This window comes from Rhinolophus ferrumequinum, chromosome 20 (assembly GCF_004115265.2).
Source record: "Rhinolophus ferrumequinum isolate MPI-CBG mRhiFer1 chromosome 20, mRhiFer1_v1.p, whole genome shotgun sequence".
NCBI lineage: Eukaryota > Metazoa > Chordata > Mammalia > Chiroptera > Rhinolophidae > Rhinolophus > Rhinolophus ferrumequinum.
The window spans coordinates 22,462,002-22,478,892 of NC_046303.1; the positions used below are offsets into that span (position 1 = coordinate 22,462,002).

The window sequence follows — 16,891 nt, forward strand, 5'->3', positions numbered from 1 at the left end:
TCTCAGTTCTCGAATGGATGCAGTTGCATGCCAAGAACTGCTGACTGAATAGTGACTTGTTCTGTGCTGCTGATAGTGTGGCCTTATTCACGAACCCCTGAAGACTGGACTATGACTCTCCTCTCCCAGCTGCCAGAGACTTCATGCGGCATCCTTTCCTACAAGTACTTCTAGCACCATGGGTTATGCTGGGTTACTGTGTTAATCTGTTACTCTGTAACCAGTTACCCCAAAACTTATCAGCTTGCAGCATCAATAAGTACCATCTTATATAGTTTCTGCAGGCCAGAAATGCAGGAGCAGCTTCACTGGGTGATTCTGGCTTGGGGTTTCTCAGGAGAGTGCCGTGAAGCTATCAGCCAGGGCTGCACTCATCTGAAGCTTTAATGGGTCTGGAGGATGTGCTTGCCGGAGGGTTAAGTGGGTCTGGAAGATGGCTTGCCACTCACCTGGCTGTTGGCAGAAGGTCTTAGTTCCTCCCTGGCTTTTGGAAGGAGGGCTAAGTTCCTCACGACATGGACCTCTTCAGAGGACCGCTTAAGTGTCCACGTGATACAGCAGCTGACGTCCTGCAGAATAAGTGCTCCAGGAGAGGAAGCAAAAGAACATTTCAATTCTTTCTATGACCTAGTCTCGGAAGCCACACCATCATTCTTGCCCTGGTATCAGCCACTCAGCCACAATGCCAAACTCTCTTTTTCTTTCTCTCAGCTGCAACCTTCTGCCAAGGACTATACCTGAATTTCAGACTTTGGCTGTGCCCAGAATCACAGGTGCCCACAGGTAAAAGGATATTACAGATTCTCAGACACAGTTCGCTATTCCCTCTGGGGCTTTCATCTCTTGCCTGATTTCAGCCCCACTTATACCATGTGTCTATGTTACAGTGTGGTGGTTTGAAGCACCATCAGATAGGGGGAAACTTGACTGTGCTTTTTATGAGCTTTTGATCTAACTCTTCAACTTAGCTGGAGAAAACCAGCAATGTGTTTGAGTTACTTTCACTGTCCAGTTTTGTGTCTAAGTACCAGGCAACTGCCGAAAGCGGTTCTGTTTTTTCTTTCCTACAGCAGAATTCTTCTGACTAAGCCAACCTCAGATCATTAGCCCACACACAGAACTGGCAAATACCTCCAAAGGTGAGACTTAAAAAAACAGTAGACTGGATAAATACATTGTGGTATAGTCGTATAATGGGATACTCTACAGCATGAGACCAATAGAATTACTGCTACTAGTAACAACATGGGTGAATTTTACAATCTTGAGTAAAAGAAACCAGACAAAAAATAATTCAACTTCTACGATTCCATTTATATGCTTTTCAAAAACAGATACAATTAATATATAGTTTAGAAATCAGGAAGCTTTTAAAGTGCTGGTAATGCTCTATTTCTTGATCTAGGATGCTAGTTACATGAATGTCTTCAATGTTTGCAAATTTGTTGACTTGAGTAGTGATTGGTTTGTGTACATTTCTATATACCTGTTTTACTTCAACAAAAACTTAGTATAAAATGTAGGAATTATTTTAATTATTGGTGTTTCTGTTTATATTTAAATGTTTCAAATAATACAGAATAAATATGTAATATGCTAAATCACAGAAAAGTTTAATATACAGATAAACCACTAGGGTTTCTAGAAATACCAGGGGTTATCTCAGTATAACCGTGAGCATTTGAACAGGTTGTGTCCCTTTCTCTTCAAGGTATTTTTCCTCTCGTGTTGTCACTGTATGCCAGTTCAGAGAGGTAATAGCCATCACTGATCTCTTCATGGACCTTAGAAAAACAGCATCTTCTGGGTCATCAAACACCATTCTGCAAAAGTGGCAATTATGTCAGGAAAAAAAAGATCAATTAGGCCAAAATTCATTTTTAACTTAAATAACTCAGTATCCTATTTCTCTTCATTATTTGTAGTATAGTACCACTAACAAATAACTTTTGGGCTCTACTGACAAGTGATTTTCAGGATATGGAACACTATTTTTATTGTACATATAGTTTATTTTAAGAATAGAGTTTTGACCATATTTGGGATCAGCTATTACAGTTTAGGTCTCACTCATTCATGCGTTCATGTTTTAAACCGGTGTTAAATGAAATGATTAAAATATTTCTAGATCTCATATGCATATTAGTATCTTACACACATTTTATTGGAAAGTTATTAGTTTACTACATTATGCCATATTTTATAAATGAGCTTGGGGATAATATTTTTCAACACTGAATGCAAAGAAAAAATTCCTAAGTGCAAAATTAAAAGAAAACAATGGTTTTTAAATTCATCAATATTCATGAATTTGAAATGTTTTTCATGGTTCAATGAAGTATTTGCTTTTGAAAATGTAAATTCCAGTGAATATAAAATGTTAACAATTGCTCTCACTGGGCATATTTAGAATAATAAACAAGGAAGGTAAAGACCCTCATTTGTAATAGCTAATAATTCTTAAGTTTTATTTTTTTGTGCATCAAATCACACTTTCATTTATTGCAGGTTATACTATTAAAAACTTAAATATGTCAAATATGAATACATAGCTTGACCTCATTTATCACAGAAAGATATAGCAATTTTTCCTATTGAAGAGTTAGTCATTTTTTAGCTCACTAAAATCTATGTGGGAAAGTGGGAATAATTTAGGGGGTGAACACAATTATGAAATAATCTGATACCAGAGGTAAAGTTTAAAAAAATCACTTACTTGTCTACATTATTCGTAAATGCAAAATCTAAAAAAAAAATACATTTCTAAATTAGTATTTTTCAAATGTTTATTCAGCATTTTAAAACAATGGAACAATGCTATAAAGGAAAAAAGTCTAGAGCATAACTCTGATTTTCAAGCAAGCGTTTAGATGAATAGTTCAATCCATCAGAAAAGCCTTGACACTTAACCCCAAATTGAAATTTTCTGTTAGACGTAGTGCCTTAAGTTTGTCTTAGGTTTTGAGGCCAATTCTTTAATACAAGACACATCTCAAAACTCTGAGAACAGAATGCTTAATCAATTTAGTTACCAATGGAATCCAAGTGGGAATTTTTATAATTAAGATATTGTGTCTCATGTGCAGAAACTGATCCTTTTTTTTCAGATAGGCACATGTATCTATAAATGGAATAATAGACCAAATGGGGACAAATATTTAGGTCAGTTTAAACCATTTGGATTCTTGGCATTAACTTCAAAGAAATGGAATAAACAAATCCTAGATCACAAGAATCTCCATCTTCCCTAGCTTTGGAGCTCAAAGGCTAGTCCTCAAAGCTTGGATTTCTTATGGTGTCTTCCAGAGACTGTCACTGCTTTGTTTATTCCTCTCCAGAAGGCCTAGTGCCAGACTAGAGATGGAATGTACCAGCACCTGTTAGGCCACCAAAGCCCATATGTGAGCTTTTGCCAATCCACAAGCAGCAGGGAAAACACAGCCTCTGCCTAACTAGAGGACTTCCTGGCATCCTTCCCTCCACAGGTGGCTGACCCAAGTCTCCCATGCCCTTTCTGATCTCCCCAGGCACTCTTTTTCTACATTTTTAATGACAAAAAGCACCATTTTGCTTATAATGAATATAAATAAGAAAAGAGTAAAAAAGTAAAATCTCCCTTTCCAGTTCCTCTTATCAGAAGTATCACTATTAAGAGTTTTGTATGTCACTGTTGGTGGGAATGCAGACTGGTGCAGCCGCTATGGAAGGCAGTGTGGAGGTTCCTCAAAAAATTACGAATAGAATTACCATATGACCCAGCAATCCCTCTCCTGGGTATCTACCCAAAAAATCTGAAAACATCTACACATAAAGACACGTGTGCTCCAATGTTCATTGCAGCTTTGTTTACGGTGGCCAAGACGTGGAAACAACCAAAATGTCCTTCGATAGATGAATGGATAAAGAAGTTGTGGTGTATAGACACAATGGGATACTATTCGGCGGAAAGAAAAGATGATATAGGAACATTTGTGACAACATGGATCTTGAGAGTATAATGCTAAGCAAAATAAGTCAGACAGAAAAAGCAGAGAACCATATGATTTCACTGATATGTGGTATATAAACCAAAAACAACAAAAGAACAAGACAAACAAATGAGAAACAAGAACTCATAGACACAGACAATAGTTTAGTGGTTACCAGGGGGTAAGGGGGGAGGGGGGTGGGAGATGAGGGTAAGGGGGATCAAATATATGGTGATGGAAGGAGAACTGACTCCGGGTGGTGAACACACAATGGGATTTATAGATAATGTAATACAGAATTGTACACCTGAAATCTATGTAATTTTACTAACAATTGTCACCCCAATAAATTAAAAAAAAAAAAGAGTTTTGTATGTATGTTTCCAGCCCACTATGGGCATACACACGTGTGTATTCACAAACATACATATACACAAAGTTTTGTTCATTGACACAGGTCCAATTTTATCATAACTCTCCATGATGTATTTTTCATACTCAAAATATGTCATGGAACAATTCTATAATGCAATAGTTTGCATTATATGAGTATGCCATAACTTAACATTCTCCTATGAATGACCAGATTGCTTCCACTATTTTTTCTATTACAAAAAAATGCTTCAATGAGCAGCTTCATACATATACTTTGTCTCATATGTGTGCAAATACTTTTGTTGGAGAGACCTTTCACATTTAATTGCTGTGCTGAATGGTTTGCACATTTTACGTGTTGATGGATACTGCCATATTGCCATGTGGTCTTCCAAGAAAGTTGAACCAGTTTACACCCCATCAGGAATATGTAAGTTGCTCTCTTTTCTGCCCTCATCTTCACCAACGCGTTTAACTTTTGCCTACCTGCTGAATAAAAATGGTATCTCATTGTTTAATTTGCATTTATTTGCTCACTAGTGAGGCTGATCATTCGACACTACATTTCCTTCTATAAATGTTTTGTCCACAGCTTTTGTCACTTTTTCTATTTGACGTTTTCAAATTAATTTATAGGAGTCCTTTAACATAATGGGCATTAACTTTTGCCTATTGTGCATACCGCAAACATTTCTTTCAATTGTGTCTCTAATTTGGTTCCTATATTATATAATGGTTTTCATTTTTATGTAGTTAAATCTGTCAACATTTTATTTTTATGCCTCTGGGATTTTTTGTAAGGGTTTGACTGGCCTTCTTCACCTCGGGATTATAAAGGTATTTTTTTCTAACTTTTCAATTCATTTACATTTAGATATTTAATCTCTCTGGACTTTATTTTGCATTTGATATCTTCTTTATAAAATAGTCTTTGGCCCAGGACAACTGCATAGCATAACTTCAGGGGACCCAGTCATTGATTTCTATGTAAATAGTGCATACAAGGAAGGTTTGCTGACTGCTGATTTTTGCCTTCACAAGTCCTTCTGATTCTGCATACCTTTCTCAGTTGTCAACCATTCTCCAGACCCATTGACCTCTGTCACCTATCTGAGCCTTCATGTATAAGTAGCACTTAGTATTTACTTTCCTGGGTGTGTCTGGTGTCATTGCTGCCCAGAATCACAAATGTCTTCAAGGCCTGGCTTCCTGAGCCTTCCCCTTAGCTCAAAACTTTCAATTTTCTGTTTTATCTGGATTCTGTCCTGTTGCCTTGTACCTGGATTGGCTCACTATAGTGAACGGCCATTTGTTGAATGGTCTGCCTGATTTTCCTTCTTCTCTGTGCCTGAGTAGTACATGCCTCAGCTGCCAGATCCAGGCTCTGGGATACTATCCCTCAGCCTGATCTCAGCACCTGCAGTTCTGTCTTGTTTGGGGGAGAAAAGCAAACATGATGGAAATCCAGCAGTTCCACTTTTGGACCACTAGTAGACATTTTAAAAGTTTATTGATATTTTCATTTATTTTAAGTAACCCTTAATGGCTTTCCAATTTAGGTAGTTGGTGTGAAATCTGCAAATATCTTTTTCCTTAAAGTCGTATGAAAGCCCAAAGAGTTTTGGTTCTGAGAATATTGGTTATCAAGCAATAAGAACCAAAGACATTAATGGAAATAGGTATATGCCTTTTAACCACACCTCTTTGATAGGGACAGAAAGCTGGGATTTGAAGAAACTTTAAATTGACCTTGCTTTTCTGACTATTTGATGTATGACTGGTTTCTGTCTCAGTGTAGGGTTAAGGATAATAAAATCAAAATGTGATGTTACAATTGCCTATAAACATTTCCAAGTATATTCTTTTTCCAGGAAAAGAATTCAGAGTCCTAAATATGCATGTCATAAGAAGATACGATTTATATCAAAATAAATATAGAAACTAAATTATAAGGGACACATTTTTAAAACTTACATAACGGTTTCATTCTATTTAATAGTTTCATTATAAATGTTTGGTTTTTAGAATATGAGTAGATTGATTAGAGTTGTGCTGCCAATTTTTAGGAAGACTATATATAGTCTTATATCTATAAATCAGAAAGTGAATTAAGAAGAAAAACTTCCCAATGCAATAAAATTCTCTCCCTATTTTTTTCACTCTGTTTTGTTTTTGGAGGTTTGACATGAAAAAGCAATCTGTTTCCACAAAAGAAACGTAAAGCACTAAAGGCAGTGACCAGCTGTCCTCCTCACACCTGTAATAATTATAGCTCTGAAAAACACCTGGGGAACGGCCTTTTATTGCTTGTTATTGGATACATTAGCTCTTTTTGAAAGTGAAGATGTTCTATCCAGAAATTCCTTTTCTACCACAGAATGGCTTTTCCCCAACAATCCAGTCACATTCAGTTTGGACATCAGCTGTTAGATGAAGTAAAAGAAAAATCAAGGAAGTGGCCGACTGATAGAACAATTCAACTTATCATGCACTTGATAATGTGTCAGATCAGGTGTTGCAATGTTTTCCATAGTAAGCATCCTAAAAGCCAGAGGAAGATATTATCCCTGTTTTAAAAATCAGAAAGCTGAAGCAAATGAATGTCCAAAATAAAACGTATACTTGCTAGCAAAGCTGGTCTTTAAACCCAGGGGAATCTGATCCCAAAGCTTGCGCTTTTGCTTCCACAGTGCTTGTCCTCTCACTGGAGAATGCACAGAATCACCTGAAAGGCTTGTTAAAACATAGCTTCCTGGGTCCCACCTTTGAGTTTTTATGTGGTAGATCATGTTTGGGGCAAGAATTGGCATTTATAACAAATTACTAAGCGATGCTGCTGCTGCTGCTGGTTTGGGGACCACACTTTGAGTACCACTCCCCTACTTTATACTCTTCTGCATCCAGAACATGTCCTCCAGACATTACTTCTATTCTATGGAACATACAGGAATAAAAGAACAAGTTAAATGACACTTTGTGGAAACATTCATACAAATTGAGGCATTCTACAATATAATTGGCCCGGTCCCTTCAAAAAGCCATGGAAGCAATTTGGGCATCTATTCTAAATTAAAAGAGATTAAAGGAGCCATAACAACCAAATGTAATTATGAATATTGACTGGATTCTGGGTTGACAAGCAACTATAGAAGCCATCTTGGAAAAACTGGGATAATTTGAATATGGGTTAAATATTCAATAATATAAACAAGTTATTTTTCTTAGGTGTGATAATGGAATTGTGGCTATAGAGGAGAATGTCATTTTAAAATTTACAGGGTAAATTATTTAGGAGTGAAATGTCATGATGTCTGCTACTGAAGTATTTAAATTGTTCAGCAATATTTTATGTTTTCCAATTTATATTAGGCAAAGCCTCATATTGAGGGTGGCAAATATAGCAGAATATTATTTTTGAATGGGTTTAATATTCTTTCAACTTTTTCTATGTTAGAAAAATTTCACAATAAAAAGTTAAGGGAAAAGTCTTGATTTTTTGCCCTCATTTTTTCTCTTCTTTTGCTTATTCTTAAATAATAACTTAGCTGGTTGTAGAATTCTTGTTTGACTATTTCTTTTCCTTAGCACTTTAAGGTATTAGATTATTGTCTTCTGACTTCCATAATTGCAGTTGGGGAGTTTGTTGTGAATATAAATTATACTTTTGTAGGTAAATTTACATTTTCTCTCTATTTTAAGATTATTTTGCCTTTGGTATGGATTTTTGTTGTTATGTCTTTTATGACTTTGGATTAATTTTGGTGAATTTAAAGATTCATATCATTTATCAATTTTGGAAAATTCCCAGCCATCATTTCTTGAAACATCACCTTCTGTCCAATTTCTGTATTATTTTCCTTCAGGACTACTAAACTTATATTGGACCTTATCTGTCTAATGTCTCCTTGTCTCAACAGCTAATTAATATTTTCTGTCTCTTGCTTTCTCTGTTGCATTCTGGGTAATTTCTTCAAAATTATTTTCCAACTTAATATTTTTCCCTTTGCTTCTAGAAAATCTAGAATGTATTTTCATTTTTAAACATATGTTTGCAAAGTGTCATGTGGAAAAGGCTTTTGTCTTTGTCTCTTTTTTAAATCTTTCTTTGTGATGCCTGATGGTACAGCAGCCACATTGTAACCATAAAACACACTAACAATAGCAGAACAAAATATAGGTGTATTCCTGAAAACTGATGACATCAATGAACTTTACACTAACCCTGGACACCCTGCCTTTGTACCCTTTACTATGTGAGAAAAATAAACCTCTACTTGCTTAAGTCACTGTAGTTGGATTTCTGTTACATACAAGAAATTAATTCCAATTAATGAAACATCTGAAGATATTCAAATTATACTTGTATATAATGACCAAGATATTAACAGTGCTTTTTCCTGCATGGAAAAACGGCAAACAATCTTATGTCTTCTTAATTTTTGTTCCATATTATAAAAAATGTACAGCCTTAATTGGCAAAATACTCCAGTGATAGTAGTATAATAACAACTATAGCTTATTTACGGATCCCTTTATATTTTGCTAGATACTGGGGTAAGGACTTTAATGTAACACCTCATTATTATTACCCAATTTATATATATACACACACACACACATATATATAATTGCATGTCATTTTCATTAGACTAATAAAATTGAAAGTACTTATTTCACTATGTAGGTACTTAGCTTATTATAAATTGTTACAGTCATTATCAAATTACCAAAAAGTTTGATAAGTTTTTATTTCACTTTTTTTCTTTTTTCAAAATACCTGGAGGTACTCTCTGGGCTCGTTTTTGCTTAAATGGTGATCTAGGATCCCATGAGGCATCTACTTTTCTTCCAAATGATATTGATTGACCAATATGAGCCTTTTTGTGGTTAAAAATGGTAATCATTGATCTTCTTTCTTTTTCTGTAACTTCTGATCAATGCAAAAAGTAATGTTATTGCATAGCATTATAAATAATCAGAGTGATTCAACACAGAATTGAACCCATTCAAAAATGTATTTATTTGAATTATGTAACATTCTGTCAAAATGAATTTAAGAAGGGCTATCAGAGTTACTTCCATAATCTTACAAGTACTCAATATATGCCCCTCAGGTCACAGACACAGATCAATCCTAATGCCTCACAGACTCTTTCTGACACCTCACCATGGAGGACTTAAATCACAACTATGATACATCTCTCATTTCCTCAAGGCTGTGAGGAGGAGGAGGTATAAACTTAGGTTTTGATATATCCTCATTAAGAAGGTACTCAATAATACATTATCAAGAATGTTCAAACCTAGAGATAGAAAGACAAGTGGATAGATTGGGTAATAAAGCACTTGAAGGTAAAACAGTCCTCCAAAAATGTAAAATGTAATGCACTGAAGTTGATTGTTTTTATGGCTTATATGAATCAGACTTACTGATTCACACACACACACACACACACACACACACACACACATATGGAGAAAGAGAGAGAGAGAGAAAGAGAGAGAATTTTAAAGAATATGATTTTTAAAACTTAAATAGACCTTAAGAAATTTAGTCCAATGCTCTCATTTTTGATGAAATAAGAAATTAAGGTATCAGGGATTCAATGATTTGGCATTCAACACATTACACATCAAAATCAGTATCAGAAGGAGACCTATTCTCATGCTGAATTAGAGTGGCCAAGAGGCATAAATCCCTAAAGTAGAACAAATTTCATAGAGCAAGAATTTCAAAAATAATTTTAAAACTTTCATTTACTAAGAAAATTATTTTCAAAGATATTCAACATTTCTAAACCATTGGGTTATAAGACTTTCTCTCAAATATTTATCTGCAAGAAAGAGGTGTGCTTACGATTTCGGTCAAGCACCTCTACTCCTGGAAGGTGGTAGATTATATATAAACGGTACAGGTTATATTGGCAAAAAGGGTTTTGATAGAGACCTGCAAAGAAAGAATTAAAATTAAGATATCAGATTTCAAAATTAGTTTCACTTATCACTTGAAAAAAAATGGAAAATTACATGATTACTATAAAACACAAGGACGTATAAAGCTCTGCTTCATAGATCAAACCAACAGCCTCACCAAACCCTTACTTATTCAGAGCAGCACTTACTTTTCCTATTTGTTAAATTCATTCATGCAACAAATATTTCTGAGCGCTTTCTATCTACTAGGAACTGTGCTGGGTGCTGGGGACATATCATCAACCGAAATCTGCCACAAATGAGAAAACATTTAACATGTCCATAAGTTAATTTGTAAAGGAAGAACTAGATAATAGCTTTATGAGGGGTCTTTGCTGCTGCTCTATATTATAGTATTTATTCTCTTGGTTCTCTTCTTTCAGTCTCACAGGTCACAGGTTGCCTGTGTGGAGAAGGACAGAGGTGTGGTACTCTGTTCTAACAGTTTTTTTTCTCCCACTTCACACCATTGTGCATAGTTCAGAATATGTAAAGGTCAGTAGCAGCTTCAGGTCTCAGCAGGGACAGAGCCGAGCCGGTGTGGATATCTACCTCTGGCCAGGGACACCTATTGAACCATGCTGGCTCATACAGTGGGTGGAGGTGGGAGGCATGTGGGTGTAGAAGAGCTCCTGGAAATTCTGATGTCACATCCCTTAGGCTTCAGTATGTAGGATATTTTAAAGAACACTCAATTACAAGTTGTGAGGGTTTTATGTTCACGGAACCGGTAACACATTTTCCCTATTCTTCTTCAGATAATATCAAACGGTTTTTCCAATACAATGTGGAAAAAAAAAAAACCTTATAAGTTCTAGTTAGATATCTTTAGCTATTTGATTCTGCATACATGTAATTTCTAAAAGATACTTCTGGAATATACAGCTAGTGAGGAGAACCACTAGATGGCAGTAGCAGAAAGAGCTACAGATATTGTACAACTACATCACTCTCAACATTGAGGCTCTTTTAAAGTACATGTTAAATTTAGGGGTACTGCTGTATCATTTGACTACAAAATACAAACAGGCTTGATAAAACCATGAAAATATTAAGCATTAGAAACCCAGAAAACTGACTAATATTTATAAGGAACTGTTTGCAAACCTAAGGAATGGGGGGGGGGGCATACTTAAAAGACAACAAACTATTTAGATAAAAACTGAAAAAGTTAATCATCTGAATCTTTTCTCTGTAGGTAATAAAACATTATGATATTTGTTGTATAAATACAAACTTTTCTGGCCAATAAAATCATTATATACAGCTATTCCTTGTGGAAATCATGAGTTTTAGAGGAATTTAAAGCAGGCAATGGAAGACACCCGGTGCATCATAAACAAAAGTTTTAAGACAGTAGGGAATATAGTCAATGGTATTGTAATAGCTGTGTATGATGTCAGAGGGGTAGTAGACTTGGGGGGTGTTATCACTTTGAGAGGGGTGTAAATGTCTAATCACGATGTTGTTTTGTATACCTGAAACTAATATAAATAAATAAATAATAAATAAATAAATATGAAATAAACCACAATGAAAAAAGAACGTTTTAAGACTGAAAAAATGCATAAAAGAAAATGTACTTCACAACCAATGAGCCCAAGGGTCACTCTCCCTCTGCCCCAACCCAATGATGTGCAAAGAGCAACCAAGGTTCAACTACAACAGGAGGACACACACAACCCACACAAGGGACACACCTGGAGTGCTTGGCTCAGGTAACCTGGAAGACTGCACCCCACAGCACAACTACTACATAAGGCCATTCTACTAAAACCTGGAGACATTGCAGCCTTACGTAATACACAGAAACAAACACAGGGAGACAGCCAAAATGGGGAGACAAAGAAACATATCCCAAATAAAAGAACAGAACAAAGCTCCAGAAAAAGAATGAAACTAAAGGAGACAAGAAATCTACCAGAGGCAGAGTTCAAAACACGGGTTATAAGGATGCTCAATGACCACAGAGAGAACTTCAACAAAGAGACAGGAAACATAAAAATAGAGATAAAACATAAAAACAAATCAGTCAGAAACAAAGAATACAATAATGGAAATAAAGAATACATTACAGAGAATCAATGGTACATTAGATGAAGCAGAGGACTGAATCAGTGAAGATAAGGTAGCAGAAAACACCCAATCCAAACAGCAAAAAGAAAAAAGAATTCCAAAAAATGAGGACAATTTAAGGGGCCTCTGGGACAATATGAAGCATACCAACATTCACATAATAGGGGTACCAGAAGGAGAAGATAGACAGCAAGTGACTGAAAACCTATTTAAAGAAATAATTACAGAAAACTTCCCTATCCTGGTGAAGGAAATGGATATTCCCACACAGGAAGCATAGAGAGTCCCAAACAAGATGTACCCAAACAGATCCACGTCAAGACACATTAAAATTGAAATGCCAAAGGTTAAAGACAAAGAAAGAATCTTAAAAGGAGCAAGAGAAAAGCGCATTAGTGGCCTACAAGGGAGCTCCCATAATACTACCAGCTGATTTTTCAACAGAAACTTTATAGGCAAGAAGGGAATGGCAGGAAATATTCAAAATGATAAAAAGTAAGGACCTACAACCAAGATTACTCTACACAACACAGCTATTATTTAGAATGGAAGGACAAATAAAGAGCATCCCAGACAAGAAAAAGCTAAAGGAGTTCATCACCACCAAATGAGTTACAAGGAATCTTAGAGGGACTTATTTAAGATGGAAAAAAATATATATATATGAATAATAAAGTGGCAATAAGTACACATCTATCAACAATTACTTTCAATGAAAATGGATTCAATGCACTAATCAAAAGATGGAGGGCTGAATGGATAGGAAAACAAGACCCATACATATGCTGCCTACAACAGTCTCACTTCAGATAGACACACACAGATTGGAAGTAAAGGGATGGAAGAAGATAGTTCATGAAAATGGAAACAAACAAACAAACAAAAAGCTGGGTAGCAATACTCATACCAGACAAAATAGACTTTAAATCAAAGGCTATAACAAAAGACAAAGAAGGGCCTGATAATCCCACTTCTAGGTATTTATCTGAAGAAGCCCAAAACACTGCTGCATAGGGACATCCTCATCCACATGTTCATTGCAGTATTATTTACAATAGCCAAGATATAAAGGCAATCTGGGTGTCCCTGAATGGATGCAAGACTAAAGAAGAGGTGGTAAATATAAACAATGGAATATTACTCAGCCATAAAAAAGAATGAAATCTTGCCATCTGTGACAACATGTATAGACCTAGAGGGTATTGTCCTGAGTAGTAACAGATAGCTAAAGACAAATGTCATATCATTTCACTTATTAGTAACAAAAATAAACAAATGAGACAGAAACAAACTCATACAGTGTTTCCCAGAAAATAAGACCTAGCTGGACCATCAACTCTAATGCGTCTTTTGGAGCAAAAATTAATGTAAGACCCGGTATTATATTATATCATATCGTATCGTATCGTATCGTATGGTATCATATCATATCATATTATAATAGGTCTTATATTGTATTAAAATAAGACCGGGTCTGATATTAATTTTTGCTCCAAAAGACGCATTAGAGCTGATGGTCCGGCTAGGTCTTACTTTCGGGGAAACATAGTAGATACAGAGGACATTTTGATGGTTCCCAGATGGGAGGGGGTTGGGGGTGAATAAGAATGGGGAAGGGATTAAGAAGTACAAATAGATTGTTACAAAGTAGTCACGGGATGTAGGGTATAGCATAGGAATATAGTCAATAATATTGTATTAACTATGTATGGTGTCAGATGGGTAGTAGATCTATTGGGGTGATAGATAGAAGGGGGGTTGGAGGTAGGGTGAAGAGGGTAAAGGGATTAAGAAATACAAATTGGTAGTTAAAAATAATCATGGGGATGTAAAGTAAAGCATAGGGAATATAAGCAATAATAGGGTAATTATGTATAGTGCTAGGTAGCTACTGTTGAATAACTATGATGCACACATGAAACTAACATAATATTGTATGTCAGCTATATTTTAATAAAAATCTTTTAAAAATAGAAAAGAAAATGTAGAGCCAGGAGCAACAAAGAACTTTAAAAGAAAGGATATATGTATGCATTGGGGGAAATTAGAGGAAAAAATGAAATGGATATTTTTCAAGATTTCTAAGTAAGGACAAAAGTGGTTTGAATGTTAAGCTCAAAAGAGAAGGAATTTAAAGCAGTAACAAATAATTATAGCTACAGGACAGGGAATAGAATGGATGTATATTAATCAATAATAAGGACAGATTTAAAACGATCCACGGGGATCATGCATTGTAGTTTGAGCCAGAAAGAGAAAAGGACACCCTTGAAGGATATAAAAGCAAACACAATTATTTCTAATGAGACTTTAGGAGGGAGAAAAAGTCACAAATTCTTTAGTGCAGAAGTCTGTTCTGTGGTTACTATCCTGGAGAATCACATCTGACACATTATAACCCTATCATACATTATAGCAGCTGGGAGTAGAGTCTGCCTTTGCATATGATGTTAATGGAAAATATACAGACATCTTTCAGTGGCATTTATTTCTGGTATACCCATCATATTTTCTTTTCCCTCTGAGAGCATTACTATTTCTTTTGTTGGCTTTTTCTCCTAGTGTTTAGTTAAGTAACATCTTTATGTAAGTTAAAAACAACAACAACAACGAAAACCTTCTAGCTTCAGCTAAACAAAACACCCAGTTTGGATTTACTACTATTACATTACTTATTAAGATGTCTCAATACTAAAAACCAATATGCTTAGTATGGTTCAACATTCCTTTCATCGTAAAGTAAAATGTAAGTGACAACAAGTCTGAAAACTAGGCTATTAAGCCCAGCCTCTGTCTAAATTAACTTAAAACATAAATAGAATTAAATAATTTGAAAGGCATTTCATCTTTATTATTATTCACTTAAGGCAGTTCATCTTTATTATTTACTTTTTTTTTCCCTTGCTCTTAAAGTTTAGAAGGAAGCGATCTTATTTTTAACTGTCTTTTTTTCCCTTCCATACTATCAAGCATTTCACATTTGGATTTATGAGTTTTGGATTGATGCTACTAAAATTACCATAAATTAAATTTCTAAGATATGAAACTGGTTTCCTGTGTCTGAAAGTTCTAAAAGCCTTCCATGATGTATAGGTACATTCCTTTAGAAACTATGAGGCGAAATTGCTTACACTTTCACTTTCAATAGGTTAGTACTATTTAATCCACCTTCCCTCTAGGCTACTTAAAGAGTACACCTCAGTGGCGCCAGCACTGTCTTGCTTATCTTAATTTGGGATTCTGAGTCTAAGCAATTTACATTTACCCAATAATATATCAAAATGTCTCTACTACCTTACTGCACAAGCTTGAGTTACATGAGTCACATGTGTGAATCTACTTATTATTGAAAACAGAAGAGAGAGGGGAAAAAAACCACAATCATCTAAATAACTGGCTCCAGTTTTTGTTTTTTTTTACAACTTTAAAGCAAAATTTAAAATTATTTAAATGAGCCTGACTGTTTTTAAGACCACCTTTGAAGAAAGTTGATGTAATTAATAATGTACCAATATACCCATTAATAGTTAGAGTCTGCGCCTATGCAGAACAGCCTGTGGAAGGACGTTCAGAGATCAATAATCAGGAAGATTTTGAGGTTCTGGCTCAAGGTTACTTAGAAAGGCCAGCATCTCCACACTGATCACCATCGCATTGTAACTAAAATCTGTGGGCCACCGCATACCACGTCCCTGAATTGAATGTGGAAATCATCCCTGATTTTTAAAAGGCAAACCTGGACTGAAGCAGGGTGTGAAGAGAGTGGAGCGGTCAGAATATTGTCTTCTTCAGGACAAACCGCAGTGAAAGACCCAGTTGGTCATTTTTATTGGGTGGATTGTTCCATTTTGTCGTTTCAGAGGGGTGGTCCCACCTCGAGGGGAATTTCAGGTAAAGAAGTTCAAACGAAGAGACCACTGAGATCATAGTCTCACTCTGAACTCTTTGCATCCCTCTGTACTCCCTGACTGTTTGCCATCAGCAATGGCCTGTGGCCCGACGAGGAAAGGTAGAAAACGTTTAAGGGCAGAACCTGTAGAACATGGAGACCCTCTCTTGAAAGGGATACTGCTTGTCTTCAATGGTGAATCCTTATAGCTCTGCAAGGAGCAACTGTTAAAAATTGTGGGATGTAGGAGTTTAAGTCTATTTTCCAATAATGGAGCTTAATGAACCATAGAGAACATTTGAAAGAAATGAGGAGAATAAACGTTTAGGAGCAGGAAAGTGTTAAGCATTTCGCTGCCGTTATTGGTGGTGTTTTTCCCTCTGTGCTGGGAAAGAGGCAGGGAAACTGAAGGTCAGTGAAAGTCATCATCCAAAAAGTACGTCTTTTGACATATGTAGATCCTGATGTAGAAAGAGGAAGGGAAGAGAAAAATGGTGAAGAAGAAGAAGGGTGTGGAAAGGTAGACTGCCTGGAGAGAAGAGGTGGGGCCCTTGTGACTCAGCCTGGAAGTCCAGAATTCCAGTTTCCAGGACCTCACACTCTGCAGCTG

The 16,891-nt window shown here is 35.8% G+C and overlaps 1 protein-coding gene across 1 annotated transcript in view; it reads right to left on the reverse strand.

Annotated features, from left to right (window-relative positions):
- Positions 1–1,657: 1,657 nt before the first annotated feature.
- LRRC72 (leucine rich repeat containing 72) overlaps positions 1,658–16,891 on the reverse strand; it is a 54,102-nt gene continuing 38,868 nt past the window's right edge. Inside the window, exons 7-10 of the mRNA XM_033088248.1 lie at positions 10,201–10,290; positions 9,121–9,273; positions 2,717–2,744; positions 1,658–1,823 (exon numbers count right to left, since the gene is read on the reverse strand). Of these exons, the coding sequence (XP_032944139.1) occupies positions 1,658–1,823; positions 2,717–2,744; positions 9,121–9,273; positions 10,201–10,290 (437 nt within the window). The remainder of the gene's footprint in view (positions 1,824–2,716; positions 2,745–9,120; positions 9,274–10,200; positions 10,291–16,891) is intronic.